The sequence below is a fragment of the Sinocyclocheilus grahami genome, unplaced genomic scaffold, assembly GCF_001515645.1.
Source record: "Sinocyclocheilus grahami isolate Dianchi unplaced genomic scaffold, SAMN03320097.WGS_v1.1 scaffold31.1, whole genome shotgun sequence".
Classification (NCBI taxonomy): Eukaryota; Metazoa; Chordata; class Actinopteri; order Cypriniformes; family Cyprinidae; genus Sinocyclocheilus; species Sinocyclocheilus grahami.
In genome coordinates this window covers 2,962,859-2,978,548 of record NW_015505210.1, presented here as the reverse complement: position 1 = coordinate 2,978,548, position 15,690 = coordinate 2,962,859, and the positions used below count along the sequence as shown (strand labels likewise).

General features: G+C 34.7%; 1 protein-coding gene across 6 annotated transcripts in view; it reads left to right on the top strand.

Moving 5' to 3' along the window:
- The first annotated feature begins 4,286 nt into the window (after nucleotides 1–4,286).
- Nucleotides 4,287–15,690, top strand: part of LOC107574468 (inositol hexakisphosphate and diphosphoinositol-pentakisphosphate kinase 2-like) — a 42,716-nt gene continuing 31,312 nt past the window's right edge. For all 6 annotated transcript variants that reach the window (XM_016260944.1, XM_016260926.1, XM_016260919.1 and 3 more), the window contains exons 1-11: nucleotides 4,287–4,370; nucleotides 10,407–10,782; nucleotides 10,866–11,058; nucleotides 11,346–11,436; nucleotides 11,526–11,611; nucleotides 12,616–12,770; nucleotides 12,840–12,941; nucleotides 13,019–13,180; nucleotides 13,277–13,398; nucleotides 14,263–14,364; nucleotides 14,512–14,598. In XM_016260944.1, coding sequence (XP_016116430.1) covers nucleotides 10,663–10,782; nucleotides 10,866–11,058; nucleotides 11,346–11,436; nucleotides 11,526–11,611; nucleotides 12,616–12,770; nucleotides 12,840–12,941; nucleotides 13,019–13,180; nucleotides 13,277–13,398; nucleotides 14,263–14,364; nucleotides 14,512–14,598 — 1,220 coding nt within the window. In that variant the 5' untranslated portion in view covers nucleotides 4,287–4,370; nucleotides 10,407–10,662. The remainder of the gene's footprint in view (nucleotides 4,371–10,406; nucleotides 10,783–10,865; nucleotides 11,059–11,345; nucleotides 11,437–11,525; nucleotides 11,612–12,615; nucleotides 12,771–12,839; nucleotides 12,942–13,018; nucleotides 13,181–13,276; nucleotides 13,399–14,262; nucleotides 14,365–14,511; nucleotides 14,599–15,690) is intronic.

The following is a 15,690-nucleotide window of genomic DNA, read 5'->3' as shown; positions in this document are numbered from 1 at the left end:
GCAACAGAAACAAAACCTGCAATATATTCACATGTGTGAACTATAAACCACCTAAAATGTTGCTACCATATTTTTTACGGTGAAGTTTTGGCAACCACAGCTGCCGGTATTTTACCCTAAATGTCACAGATTTTTTTTTACAGTGTACAGCCATATCTAAAATGTCTTGAGTAGAGACGGTACACCTCATTACACATGCAACAGAAACAAAACCTGCAATATATTCACATGTGTGAACTATAAACCATGTGTGTAAAACAGAAATTTGATTACCAGGAAAACCAAAACATTGTGTCTGGTCACTGAAGCTGTGCTTGTTGATTCTCAGACTAGCACATTGTTGCTCTGCGTACATTATGAATCAAACTAATAACCTTCGAGGTCTCATGAATGTCCATTCAGGTTTATTTCAAAATATACTGGGAAGTCAGTGAATTGCAGGTACTGTCTGCACTTAACGGTGAAAAGCTGACCCTTATAACATACTTAGTTTATAACAGTTGTAGTTCAGTGAGGAGTTTGAATGAGGTGGAGGATGTGGGTGAGTTCATTAGGGCCAGGATTTTACGCGTCCCTGGATTCTAGTTAACAGTCATGAACCGGAAAAGTGATGACATCATCTAAATGCCAATATTAATAGTATATGTGTTGTATTGCAGGTTTAAATGTTCTTAAATATAATTATTCTTTAATAATTCTATGTAAAAGAAAAATTTCTTGTTTACACTACCAGTCAAAAGTTTGAAATAATTAAGATTTTTAATGGAAAGAAGTGTTTTATACTGACCAATGGTTATTTGATCAAAAATACAGTAAATAAATATTGTATTGTAATATTGTAGAATATTAATATTTTTGTTGAAACTGTGATACACTACAACTACAAAAGTTAAAGTTAGAAAATTAACTAAGTTAGAAAATTAAATTAAACATTAAATTGGTCAAAAGTGACAGTAAATAAATTTCACAAAAATATTGAGTTCTAACATCGATAATATTAAGATATGTGTAAGGTATTATCATGTAAAATAAATAATAATGTTAAGAAAAATTGTAATATACAATTCTAAATTATATAATGTAAATGTATATAGAGATCCAGGAATGCATGCTCATGATTGTGATACAGCGTGTCTCAGAACATAAGTTGAAGATAAACTGACCTTTAAAGCTAAAAGAGATGTCATGACACAGTATTTAATTGTTCACAGCAGGAGCCCTGCAAATCGCAATGTTTGCTCAAGTTCCTCTCTAAAATGAAAACAAGAAACACATATTCATCAGAGTGAACATGCTGGATTGCTTATTTTCATAGCATGCGGATGAGATGAAAAAAAAAAGCATTTTCTTTGAGGTGAAAAAAAATTCAAGACAGTCAAGGACTGCTGATGCTTAATTTTTCTGCCTGAGATGAGGCTCGTCATGAGACGGAAGTCCAGCTCTCAATAAAAGGTTGAGAAACTCTGACATAAAGGACACAGTGTAAGAGATGAAAAGCACTAATGGCCCCCAAATTGGTCATAAAATGAAGAGATACACTTGAATCATGTCACAAATGGTAATATTAGACCTCAACCAACCACCAAACCTAAAATTTGTCCAATTTCTTTATGATTAATTCTTCCTCTTTGGTCAATCCTAGTGCAAGTGTTTTGAGCCGGCCTGTCTTCACATTTTTGGCAAATGGAAGCATGATATATAGAGCACAAAAATAAAAATTTCACCAAAATTTCACTTTTACTGTTGAAATTTCATCCAAAAATGGTCTTGCATCCCAAGGCATTCATAGTCTCACATCCACTCTAAACACCACCACCACACTATTACAATTACAAACCATGTACATTTGACTCCTGAGTCGGGGGGGGGGGGTAAGAATAATTTTCTGATGTAAGTATCAAAACAATGCCCTGCCGTATAACCCCCCAACCCACCCCCAACCCAAGAGAACCGAATGACATGCAATCAATTGTGGCTGGGTTGTACATGCTTTAGTGAGTCAAACATAACTGATTGTCCTCTTTGATCCCAGCGCAGGTCTCAAACCCAAACTCTCATCACTCGCCCCAATATGATGCAGGGCCTGGATTTGAACAAGCTTGCTTTGACTCACTTCCCATTTGGCCTGGTCCACAGGGTATTGACACAGCTTTTCGGTGTTGGTTGAGGGGGGAAAGCAGTCTTTTTTACTGGGCTTCATTTAAATGAATGGAGGCATTATGGAGATGTCACAGCCGCGGACCCCTACTGCTGTATTTAAGCATTCAGTGACCAACTGACAGGTTACAGAGAGGTTCTTTTTTAAACGTATGTATTAATATAAATGAATGCGCAGTGACATTTATGCAGCAAACATTTTTTTCTTATTAATTTTTTAATACAATTATTTCCTAAGCCAATTGCTTAGGATTTGCACAATTATTTAGGCTAATTAATTGATTTATTGTTTTTGTTGATTATTAATTTTTTATTTAGTTAGTTATTTATTTAAAAGTATTATTATAATATGTAGATAGTATTTGACTGATGGACATTTCTACTTACAGTATCACACCAAAGTAATTTGCATACCGCACTTGCATATTACAGCTATTAAAATAATCATTATTGATGTATAGATTCATATAGTTCTACATTACATTTAAATTTTAAACAATACAAGAGTTTAAATATTGCATTTTAGGTTTTAATATTTTTTTAATTGTTTATTAATTTACTTTTATTATTATTATAAATAATATGTAGATTAATATTTGGCCTATGGACATTTATATTTATTTTTATAGTAGCATACTATTGTATTTGCATACTTTTTGATTATCACATTGTAAAGCCACTAAAATATTAATTATAGATATACAGACATACTTCCATATTATATTAAAATTTTACACAGTACAATTAGTTGACATTTAAATATTATATTTTTGTTTGGTGCATGCTTTTTTAAATTACTTAAAGATCAAACAATAATTAGTCCCTTTCTGTTTTCTCAGTTTTTTAGTCTTTATTATCTGCTGATATCATTTTGGAACAAAATCTATTGTGAAAAGACGTGTTTCTATCACATGAGTCAACATTTCAATGACCATTTCATTACATATTTTTCCACAGAGACACATATTTATGACATTAGAGACCGTAACCTTTTACAATCTCTGGACTCTGGGGAGACATCAGGCACCTCAGTGGAGCCAGAGCTGCTCTCTCAGTCTGGGCATCATTAAATAATCGCAAGTGTGTGAGTTTGTAGAGGTTTTCCCTTTTAATCTGAACACTGTAATATTATATTGCAGTATAGAACAACCTCACATGTCCCAGCATATACAGCAGCTGAACATATTCACCTTAAATGTAAATTAAATTGAATTAACTCTTTGCTGTCTTTGAATTGAACTCAAAACTACTGCTTTGGATTGTGTTTATTTATAAAAGATTCATGTCAGATAAAAAAAATTGGTTCACACAAAACACAAAATGGGCATAGAATGAAACCAAATACTTTTTTATATAAGGCCATGTTTTCACCATGGGTTCTCTTGAGAAACAACTAAACAACTTTGCTATAGCTACACTCTAAAAAATGCTGGGTTTACGTACTACCCAGTGCTGGGTAAAATAGGGACAAACCCAGCAATTGGGTTGTATTTAACCCAGCATTTTTTAGAGTGTACGTTTTTGCATAGGATAACATGGTGAGGATGGAAGTAGTGTATCATATTTAATACATGAATCCTGTAAACAATCTACTACATGCCTTCTGTTGTCTGGTTGAACTTTTTTTAATAAGTAAAAGTATAATTTTAAAGTGCCTTCAGGTTATGGTTCACATGTATTTTTGCTGTGAAATCTTTACTGATTTTTTATCAAATAAACATAAGAATTAACTTTATGTTAATATTTCAAGAGAAACATTTACTGAAACAATTTGTTTATTGTACTATATATTTTTTTCTACAAACATCATGCTAAGAGGTTCGTATCAAATATTATGCATCGGGCTTTTTCTGGCCATATTTTTGGCCATATAAATAACATCTACAGCAAATTGCATATTTTTGGATTTTTTTTTTTTTTTACATCACGCGTATGATTTAGAGTTTCTTTTAGATATTGAACAATAAACTGTTCAATTAAAAAAAAAAGAAAAATCGAATGTCAGGCTTCACATGGTTAAACACTAGAGGATCGCGTTGTTTCGCCCGTCCTGTAGGTGGCAGTCATCTGTGTGTAGATTCCGTATGGTCGAGCACGAAAGACAGCGCTTGTCAAATGTTTTCTGAAGGTAGGCTCAAACGGAGCTCCAGTTTCATTCTAACAGCAGATGAGGAAGTCAAGCACTGTCCGTGACCGAGTTCCACTTTCAGCAAGTAAGTGTCCTGTGTAGTGTGGACCGTGCCATGTCGCAGTCATTTCTGTGTATAATTTATTGCTGTATAAAGTTTGTAGAGTTAGTTTAAAGTTAGAGTTTAAACAAGGTCGGTTGAGTGATGGTTTGTTTGACTTGGCAGCTGAATCGTCTGATGATGCGATGAGAGGAGGATGTTGTATTCATAATATGTTTTGCTCAATCACTCAGTTTCTGTCTGGAGCTCAAATTTGTCTTATATCTTGTCCTTTTACTCGTCATAATGTTTTATTGAATAGAAAAAGCTGCATACGAGCTGTTAGTTATGAGGTACAGTGCACTGCATTCCTGCTTGACTCCTTCCAGTTGCTCCATCATCCAGCAGCATGGCATCTGGGCTCTGTGTGTCCTGGCCTCTTGTGACTACTTTTAAGGCAGTGTTAAAATGCAGCCATCAGTCTGACAGCTGCAGATCTGACATATTCTCTGTGGATCATGCTCTACTACTTGCATGACATGTTTGTTCATTGTGGTTAATTTGTGAGGTTGGTATGTGCCAGTTGCATGCAAGTGTCTTAAAATGTTTACAACTCTCAATTAATTAAAGTTGAGGGCCAAAAAGGGGATAGTTTAACCCCACACAAAAAATGAAATAAATAACATAATAAAGAGAGAGAGAGAGAATTGCTTCCTGTATGACTTACTTTCTTTTGTGGGATATTGAACATAATTCTATTCTCTTCTCCACAGAAGAAAGTAAGTCTTACTGAATTTGACTGTGGGTGAGTAAATGATAGAAAAGCTTATTTTTTTCTTCTTCAAGGAACAGGATTTTTTCAAGATGTTCCTAGTTTGATTCTACCTTCAATATGTTTAATTTTTTATTTTATTTAGCGGTATAATAGAATAGCAATGATTTTTACTATGGACTGATAATGATTAACTTTCTAGTTAATTATACACCATTTTAGACCAGTTATGCAATTTAGCACTCTTCATATTCTACAACTGCAAGCTCATTTGATTGTATTTAAATTTTATTGCTGTGCACATTATTAATTATTGTGCAATTATCAATACTTTCTGTCAATCATTCACTTTAATACTTTCACTTTCTTGCAATTAATTTGCATCAAGGATAAACCAAAACAGTTCTAACTTTAAGTAAATAAATACATGAATAAATTAGATTCTTCAAAATGTTGAAAAATATGGTTTGGTCTATGACATTTGTTATTTTATTGTCAACAAAAAATGCAAACCAAAACATTCATACCTTTAAATAAACCCATGAAGTACATTTTTCAAAATATTGAAAAATTCGGTTTGGTTTACTAAAGTCTTTGGCATTTATCATATTGATAAATAAAAGAAAAACGAAACATTTATAATTTTTCAATAAATAAAGTACTTTTTCAAAATGTTGCGAAATTTGTTTTTATTTGCTAAAATATTTGACATTTTGTGAACAAAAACAAAAATGCAAACCAAAACATTCAAACTTTTAAATGACTAAAGAGATAAAATAATGTTTTTTTTTTCTTCTAGAAAATAACTTGGTTATAGTAGCACAATAAATCATATGATCACGTTCAGTCATTTGGTATACAATTGTATTGCAGTGCTGCTGTTATTCTCTTTATCTTAATGATAATCATTTACGACAGAAATACACTGTTAAATAGTGTCAATCCTCCCAATCATAATAAAAGCACTTTACAGGATATGATCCCAAAGGTCATTGGCTCTCTCCGTAAGTAGCTGCTGGACTGCTAGATTCATCATCACAGGATCATGTTGGCATGTTGCTGATATAAACTGGACAAACACCACTTTGGACCTCATTGACTTTTATTATATGGGCAAAAAAAAAAACTGAGACATTTTTCTAAATATCTTATTTTTGTGTTACACAGAATAAAGAAATGCATACAGATTTGAAATGTCAAGAGAGTCTGTAAATGCCACCAAAATTCCAGCCCAGCAATGTCGGCTTAACCAATGGCATGAGTTTAGGGCGGAGCTATCTTTTTTTGACCAATAGCAGATAAGGGTGTGTTCAGGTGTGTTTTTTGCAATTCCAAAAATGTATAGACTGTATAGCTGTCATAAACATAAGAAATCTGTCCACTTAAGGCTGAAAAATGAATAATCACGATAGACATTTACATAGTGCATGTTGAACGTTACATACTTGGACATACTTACTTTGGCATGTTTGCTTAACACAAGATTGCATAACACAAGAGAGGCCCTGCAGAAGAAGGCAATGAGTTTCTGATCACTATATGTTCAAAAAGCACTCAAAAGACTTATGTTCTTATTATCTTGTAAGGATGTTGAACTCTGGTTGCTTTGTGGCTTCAGCTGTAAGTGATAGCATTTATTTATGAGTTTGTTTATCTGCATGTGTGTGTGTATTTCCTGACCCTGGGTTGCTGTAGATGGCTTCCTCTCAACTTAATGTTCCCTGTCAACACATCCACAGCGTAATGAGTTATCTTTGGATGCCGTAGACCTCTGCATTTGATCCAAGTCTCACCCCTCCCCCAGATTCACCTCTGCCAAGGGCCCGTGGCTATTATTGGGCCCTTGATCACATTGTTTGCTTAACACAAGATTGCATAACACAAGAGAGGCCCTGCAGAAGAAGGCAATGAGTTTCTGATCACTATATGTTCAAAAAGCACTCAAAAGACGTATGTTCTTATTATCTTGTAAGGATGTTGAACTCTGGTTGCTTTGTGGCTTTAGCTGTAAGTGATAGCATTTATTTATGAGTTTGTTTATCTGCATGTGTGTGTGTATTTCCTGACCCTGGGTTGCTGTAGATGGCTTCCTCTCAACTTAATGTTCCCTGTCAACACATCCACAGCGTAATGAGTTATCTTTGGATGCCGTAGACCTCTGCATTTGATCCAAGTCTCACCCCTCCCCCAGATTCACCTCTGCCAAGGGCCCGTGGCTATTATTGGGCCCTTGATCACATGCAAACTGTTTGCTATTTGTAGTTTGTAGTATTCTTACAAACCGTGGAATAAATTTGGACAGACACATCAATTCCATATCTGAACGGCTTGATGGGAGTTCAGACATTGTGTAAAAGTAGCCCTGGCAGAGTTTGGATTAAGCAGAAGTGCAGTGTTTGCTTAGAGGATAGCTAGCTTGACCTATATCAGCATGGGTATGGAAATGTGATATGAAACAGCATATATATATCCAACGCTGCAAGTCAGCATATTGGAAGAGATGACATGACTTTGGAAAATGTAGGCTGAGTGTAACTGTAAGACTTGTTTATATGTTGTAGGATTTTTATTAAAAAGTTTTAAAAAAGTGACGTGACATGTGGCCAAGTATGGTGACCCATACTCGGAATTAGTGCTCTGCATTTACAAATTTGGACAGACACATCAATTCCATATCTGAACGGCTCGATGGGAGTTCAGACATTGTGTAAAAGTAGCCCTGGCAGAGTTTGGATTAAGCAGAAGTGCAGTGTTTGCTTAGAGGATAGCTAGCATGACCTATATCAGCATGGGTATGGAAATGTGATATGAAACAGCATATATATATCCAACGCTGCAAGTCAGCATATTGGAAGAGATCACATGACTTTGGAAAATGTAGGCTGAGTGTAACTGTATGTTTATATGTTGTAGGATTTTTATTAAAAAGTTTAAAAAAAGTGACGTGACATGTGGCCAAGTATGGTGACCCATACTCGGAATTAGTGCTCTGCATTTAGCCATCCAAAGTACGCACACACTGTGAACACACACCCGGAGTAGTGGGCAGCCATTTTTGCTGCGGCGCCCGGGGGAGCAGTTGGGGGTTTGGTGCCTTGCTCAAGGGCACCTCAGTCGTGGTATTGAAGGTGGGAGAGAGCGCTGTACATTCACTCCCCCCACCCCCAATCCCTGCCGGTACGAGACTCGAACCCACAACCTTTGGGTTATGAGTCTGACTCTCTAACCATTAGGCCACGACTTCCCCTATTAGTATCATTACTATTTTAACTATTTTAAAACATCTGCAAAATGAATGAATGTGGTACAAAGAATGTGGTAACACTTTAGAATAAGGTTATATTATGTAAACATAAGGGCTCCAGACTAACATTTGAGAGCAGTGGCACCAGCGCCACGAAGTTCTACAGATGGTGGTGCCAGGAGCAGGTTTGGTAGCGTTGGGGGTGGTGTGGGGGAGTATTAAAATATAGATCATTTAATCATAAAATTACTATTGTTTCTCCCCTATTAGTATCATTACTATTTTAACTATTTTAAAACATCTGCAAAATGAATGAATGTGGTACAAAGAATGTGGTAACACTTTAGAATAAGGTTATATTATGTAAACATAAGGGCTCCAGACTAACATTTGAGAGCAGTGGCATCAGCGCCACGAAGTTCTACAGATGGTGGTGCCAGGAGCAGATTTGGTAGCGCTGGGGGTGGTGTGTGGGAGTATTAAAATATAGATAATTTAATCATAACATTACTATTGTTATGCATTAATAAGTGCAGTTACTAATAATATTACATGTTAATTTCTTGTTTATTTTTCTTTTGTTTATTGTTTATACACATTTGACAGTAAAGCACTAAGCTTGAGTTAAGATGCATACAAAATGTGCTTTTATTAACAACAGTAACGGGTGCAAAATCAAATTTTATAAAGAAAATGTGTATATTCCACTCTTATTAAATGTACCATTATTCTTCTAGTATATGGAACTCACCAACTTCAGTGATTATGTGTGATTTAGTAGCAAATTGAAGAAACGTTAACTTTTCTTACTTCATACACAAAAAATTCTGCCAAAATCTGATTTCTTGATGATTTGATATTTTATAATAGTGGTTTTATAATATAATTAAATGTTTTTATTTAATTTAATTCAAAATATAGAGAAAAAGTAGAAATGAATGACTAATAAACCAATAAGTGCTCCTCTGCTGCTGTCTACTGGTTACAATTGTGATTTGATGTATTTTTTTAATTTTACATAAGTGTCTGTTTACCACAAAGCATATTTTGGTCATCCCATTAAAAATAACATTCAAACTGGATCATTTTAGAGATTTAAAGTGCTGGAAATAGTGTGAAATGCTTCAAAGTAATTGAAAAGTGCTTGAATCTGTGCAGTAACAGTATCGCGAAATCAACTTTGGCTCCAGAGTAAAGCTGTTCTGAGCTCGGACAAGTTTGCGTCGCGGTGCGAGCTGCGCAGCTCAAACGTAGTTCGCTTTCATTTGCCGTTTGTTGTTTCTCAAATGCAGCGCATTTGGACAACGCGGTGGTCGCGCCAGTGCGACCGCTCACAAAAATATTGAACACTGAACAGCAATTTTCAGCAATTATTAATCTTGGTTAAAGTAAGTTCCTGCATATACTAGTTATGTTGAGGAAATTAACATTTGTTTATTAACATGAAACGAAAATGAACAATGCACATATGAATTATCATTATCCTAAACCAATGAATGCTTTTAATTATGTTTCTATTGTTGGTTCATGATTCCTGCATTAAGTAAAATATGCTAAAATTGCAAAGGTGTTTAATAATGCTTCATGAATACATTACAATATTTTACAATGTTTACATCATTTACACTACTGGTCAAATGTTTGTTGTTGGTAAGATTTATTTATTTATTTATTTTTAAAGAAGAGAAATAAAGACATCTTTTATGCTCACTAGGGTTCCATTTATTTGATCAAAAATACAGTACAAGCTGTAATATTGTTTTAAAATAACTTTTATATTTCTGTTTCTATTTAAATTATATATTTTAAATGTAATTTATTCCTGTGATGGTAAAACTGCATTTTCATTACTTCATTACAGTCTTCAGTGTTACATGATCCTTCAGAAATCATTCTAATATGCTGATTTGCTGCTCAAGAAACAATATTTATATATAAACAATACTCTTTGATGGATTGAAAGTTTGAAATCTTGTAAATGTCTGCACTGTCACTTTTGATCACTTTAATGCATACTTACAAAGTATTAATTTCTTATATATTGTGTGTTGGCTCTTTATTGCAGGTAAGAACAAGAATTAACTTTGTGAGAGAAATTAATCAAGGTGAAATCATAACATGTTCATGGTTTTGGAAGGATGACACCAAATTTGTAAGGATTATACACACCGCCATTTTCTAAGACAACCTTGGCATTGAAGTAACTTCTGGACCCTCGTCTGACTGGATTACACACCTCATCTATGTAATGTTTCCACCACTGAGCTTCAGCACGCGATGGTACGCTGGGAATTTGGCTGTTTGACGGAGACTCGACAGAAATGTCGAAGTCAAGTGGACTTCCCCGGCTCCTGATTGGAAGTGAGGGTGGTGAGAGCAGAGAGCTGGATGAGAGAGACATGAGGAACATCTCAGGACATTATGGGGAGGACGAGGAAGAGGTACAGAAAATGTTTCATGGATGGATGAGCTTTTTTTTTTATTTTTGATTTGGTGATGCTCATGTGCTATCTTCTTCTATTAGTCAGAGCGTCAGATTGTGGTGGGGATCTGCTCCATGATGAAGAAATCGAAATCCAAACCAATGACTGAGATTCTGGAGAGGCTCTGTAAGTTTGAGTACATCACCGTGGACATTTTTCCAGAGGAGGTTATACTCAATGAACCGGTGGAGAAGTGGCCGTTGTGTGACTGCCTCATTTCCTTCCATTCCAAAGGTATCTGACATCACACACAGTTTCACACGCAATCAGCTTGAAATCTCGATGTGACATATTGTCTCAGTATTATTAATGCTGCCTTCAAAACATAAATGAATTACATTTAAAATTCTATTAAAATATAAAACAATCATTTTTAATGACATTACAGTTTTTACTGTATTTTTGGTCAAATAAATGCAGCCTTGGTAAGCAAAAGAGACTTCTTAAAAAAGAAGTGACAGCCCCAAATTTTGATGTTAATTGATGCAAATGAATACAATATTTTTTTTCTCCTCTTGAAGGATTTCCCCTTGACAAAGCAGTAAATTATGCCAAACTAAGAAACCCCCTTCTTATCAATGACCTCAACATGCAGTATTTCATTCAAGACAGGTGTGGCAAATCTTTCTCTGAAATATTCTTGACAAGCAAACCCTGTTATGAGTTGACTGGGACATATAACTCTGTGCTCACGACTTTAGGAGGGAAGTGTACAGGATTCTACAGGAAGAGGGCATTGACCTTCCACGCTACGCAGTGTTGAACCGGGACCCTGACAGACCAGAGGGTAAAGATTATTACCTTGGTCATAACTTTGAAGAATTTTCCTGCATCCTTCAGCGTGAAGCGTGGCACTGTTCATTTACAAGCGTGCAGCTAATGATCCCGTGTTTTCAGTGTCTCAGATAGGCTCTGTGTTATTTTAGTGTCATTGATATACTATTATAGTTTTGTTCATATTTTTAAATTACATTTTGTTTTTATATTTTCTGTTTAAATTTTAATTCAAGTTTTAGTTATTTTGTTGAGTTTTTGTCCTCATATATATATATATATATATATATATATATAAGTATTAAGTTTGATAAAATATATAATAAAATAAGTTGTAAATAAGTGTATTTATGTTTAATTTTATTTCCTTTTTTTATTGTTTTAGTTCATGATAATAACTCTCTTTGCATATTTAGTTTAGGTGGCATTTGGAAACATTCCCAAGCTTGTAATGAGGAGCACTTATAACCTTGCAACAAAAATTTTCAACAAAAGAAAAGCTTTAATGGCTCCTTGCGGTTTTCATGAAAATAAAACTTGAAGGTTTAACATTTGAAAATAAAGAAATTAAGACAGATATTAATGTTGTCATTTTACAGCTGAAATACAACTATTATTATTATTATTATTAAATACTCATTTTTGTAGTAGTAATATTTCTTATTTTGTTTAATATTTTTATTTTGTAATAATAAAGAATCGCGACAACAACTATCATTATTATTTTATAGTCATATTATATCATGTAAAATTTTGGCCAAATTGTGTAGCCCTACAACAAGCACAGCAAACCAAGCTTTAAATCTTAATTGCAATGTTTATCAGAGAAATCGCAATTACATTTTTTTCGCCACATCATGCAGCCCTAATATGCTTTCCCTTATGTCATTTCAAATCCAGATGCTGTTTTATTTTTTTGGGGTGAACTGTTCCTTGAAGTTCCTCATAGTGTATACTGTATACATAAATAGCCTCTGTATTGCGAAAGATTGTGACATTTTGACTTTGCGACATCAGAATGTAACCTGGTGGAGAGCGAGGACCATGTGGAAGTGAACGGGGAAGTGTTTCACAAACCCTTTGTGGAGAAGCCTGTCTCCGCCGAGGACCACAATGTCTACATCTATTACCCAACCTCAGCCGGCGGTGGCAGCCAGCGTCTCTTTAGAAAGGTACAGTACTGATAGCTTCTAATAACTTCAGAATTGTTTGGTGTGGAGCTCAAACTATCCATCCTATAGATTGGCAGTCGGAGCAGTGTGTATTCTCCCGAAAGTACAGTTCGTAAGACTGGTTCTTACATCTACGAGGAGTTCATGCCCACAGATGGCACAGATGTTAAGGTACATATGTATTTCATGTCAAGACACTACTGTATGTAGTGGCCGGATAGTTTGTTTATTCCTGATGGATGTTGTAGGTTTACACAGTAGGACCTGATTATGCTCACGCCGAAGCCCGTAAGTCTCCTGCTCTGGATGGGAAAGTGGAGAGAGACAGTGAGGGGAAGGAGATCCGCTATCCTGTGATGCTCACCGCAATGGAGAAGCTTGTGGCCAGAAAAGTGTGTCTTGCATTTAAGGTGAGCCTCACAAAAGAAATACACAGTGTTTTCACAGCTGTAGGTTAAGAGTGATAATGAATGTGTTTTTTGTCTCATAACGTCTTTCCAACCCAGCAAACAGTATGCGGTTTTGACCTCCTCCGAGCAAATGGTCACTCTTTCGTTTGTGACGTTAATGGCTTCAGCTTTGTAAAGAACTCCATGAAGTACTATGATGATTGTGCCAAAGTCCTGGGGTAGGTGAGGCCGTGTTGCTGTCTTGTTGTCTTTGGTAACTCGAAAATCTCATCATCATGCAATTTGTACTACAGAACCACATACAGTGTAACACCTTTTTTAAAGTTGTAAATAAAACAGATTTTTGGAGTACATTTTAAAAGAAAGTATTATTTCAGTCTTTACACTTCAAAATTTCAAAATTCAATTTGATTCTTGCCATTTCTTTGTAGTTACATGTGAAATTTATTTGCAATTTCTGAGTGGAAAGTAAATTCTAGACCAATTTTTTTTTTCAGTGTAATATCAAATCATTTTGCCATTTCTTTCAAATTCAACACATGCTCATCAAACTAACATTCAGTTTTAGCTTGAAATTTAAAATGCATCTCTTCTGAAAAAACATCTTAATTTTTTAGCTGACCACCAAGCTAAACTAGCTAAATACTTGGCAGGCTGGGAGCTAAGACCAGCTTAACCCAGAGAAGACAAGCAAAACAGCAAGTTTAAATTTTTTATTTATTTATATAGTGCTTACTACAATACGGGTTGTTTCAAATCAGCTTAGCAGTAATAAACAAGTAAATAATTGTATAAATGTTGCAAATTTCCTTAACTATGAAACGAATACAATTTCAGCTTTAAAGCTGCTCTAAAAAGACAATAGTGACATTATCCAGTTCAGTTTAGACCAGTGTTGATTCAATTTATTTCATTAACTGGGTAAATATTGCAAAGTTTATTAGTTATAAAGCAAAGTCAGTTCAACTATAAAGCAGCTCTACAGAAAGCAATGGTGTCATTAGTCAGCACAGATGTATTCATTGCTATGTTAAAAGGTAATTTCTAGATATTTTAGCTCACATTTGATGTCTTTCCTTCAGGAACATGGTGATGCGAGAGCTGGCTCCTCAGTTCCACATTCCCTGGTCGATCCCCATGGAAGCAGAAGACATCCCTATCGTCCCAACTACCTCAGGAACCATGTGGGTGTACCATTCTTGTACTAAGAATGCATTTCACGGTTTCTTAGGTTTTTATTGTGGATTCTTGATTATTAAAACCAATGAGGTAGAATTAAACGCTTACAATGAGTGATGTTGCTTTTAAAATATGTCATCTCTTGTCTGAAGGATGGAACTCCGTTGTGTTATTGCTGTAATTCGCCATGGCGACCGTACGCCCAAACAGAAGATGAAGATGGAGGTCAGGAATGCCCTGTAAGTGACATTCTAATAGGCTGCTTTCACACTGTAGCTAAATATGGTAATCTGAGTGCTTATATTTTATCATTTAAATTAAATAATTAAAAACTTAAGTGGTCAAAGTTAATGAATTAAACAGAATAGGGATGTTCGTTTGAACCGTTTAACCGGTTAACCGATTGTAAAAATTTTGACCGATTAATACAATCAGTAAAACGGTTTTAAAAGTCGTTTAATTATTTATCTTCTCAGTAATTTATTAAAATATTGAAAAAGGTTTGCTGCATGGTTAAAATACGCTAAGCGTATAAAAAAAATTTTTAAGGGGGAAAGAAAACATAAATCGCATATAAGTCGCATTTTATTATTTCATTCAGAAATAGCCTAGGTCTAATGCCGACACGAAATGTTTACAAACATTATAATAAACACTGTAAACAAATCCTTTCAATTAACAGTAGCCTATTTAGAAAAGAACAAGAATTAAAAATATTAGAAGCTATAGCAATATAAAAAAACAAGCCAAACGAATTAATTTAGGCTCAAACGAAACTGAAACCAACAGTTTCTCATTCGACACAAAATCAAATGTTTCCGTATTCGCGATGTATTGGAATGGCAAATTATTATTTATTATGTACTACACTCACGTTCCAATATCCACGTAAAACAAAATGTTTTGCATAACATCACGGCGGTACTGTAATAACACTTAACGGCACAGATTTTGCTACATATTTTTTACTACATAGTTTTTTTTCCATATGTTTGACTGACTGTATTTTATTATGATAATGAACAGGCTGCATTGTCAAGGTAGCAATGCTTAACTGGCGCAATCACTTGAATTTTTTCCTTCTAACAGTGGAAGAAACTACTCCTTTTAGTCCCAAAGATAATCGGAATTGTAAAAGATTTGCCTTTACCTTCTTTCTGCTGTCTGTTTCCTTTCGCGCAGCACAAAAATGAACTGAAACTCTGCGTACTAGACTTGTTGCACAGTTTTATTTAATTTATTATTTAAGTGTGTATGCCTATTTATTCTTTATATATATATATATATATATATATATATATATATATATTGGCTGTGTCTCTCTAAAAAAT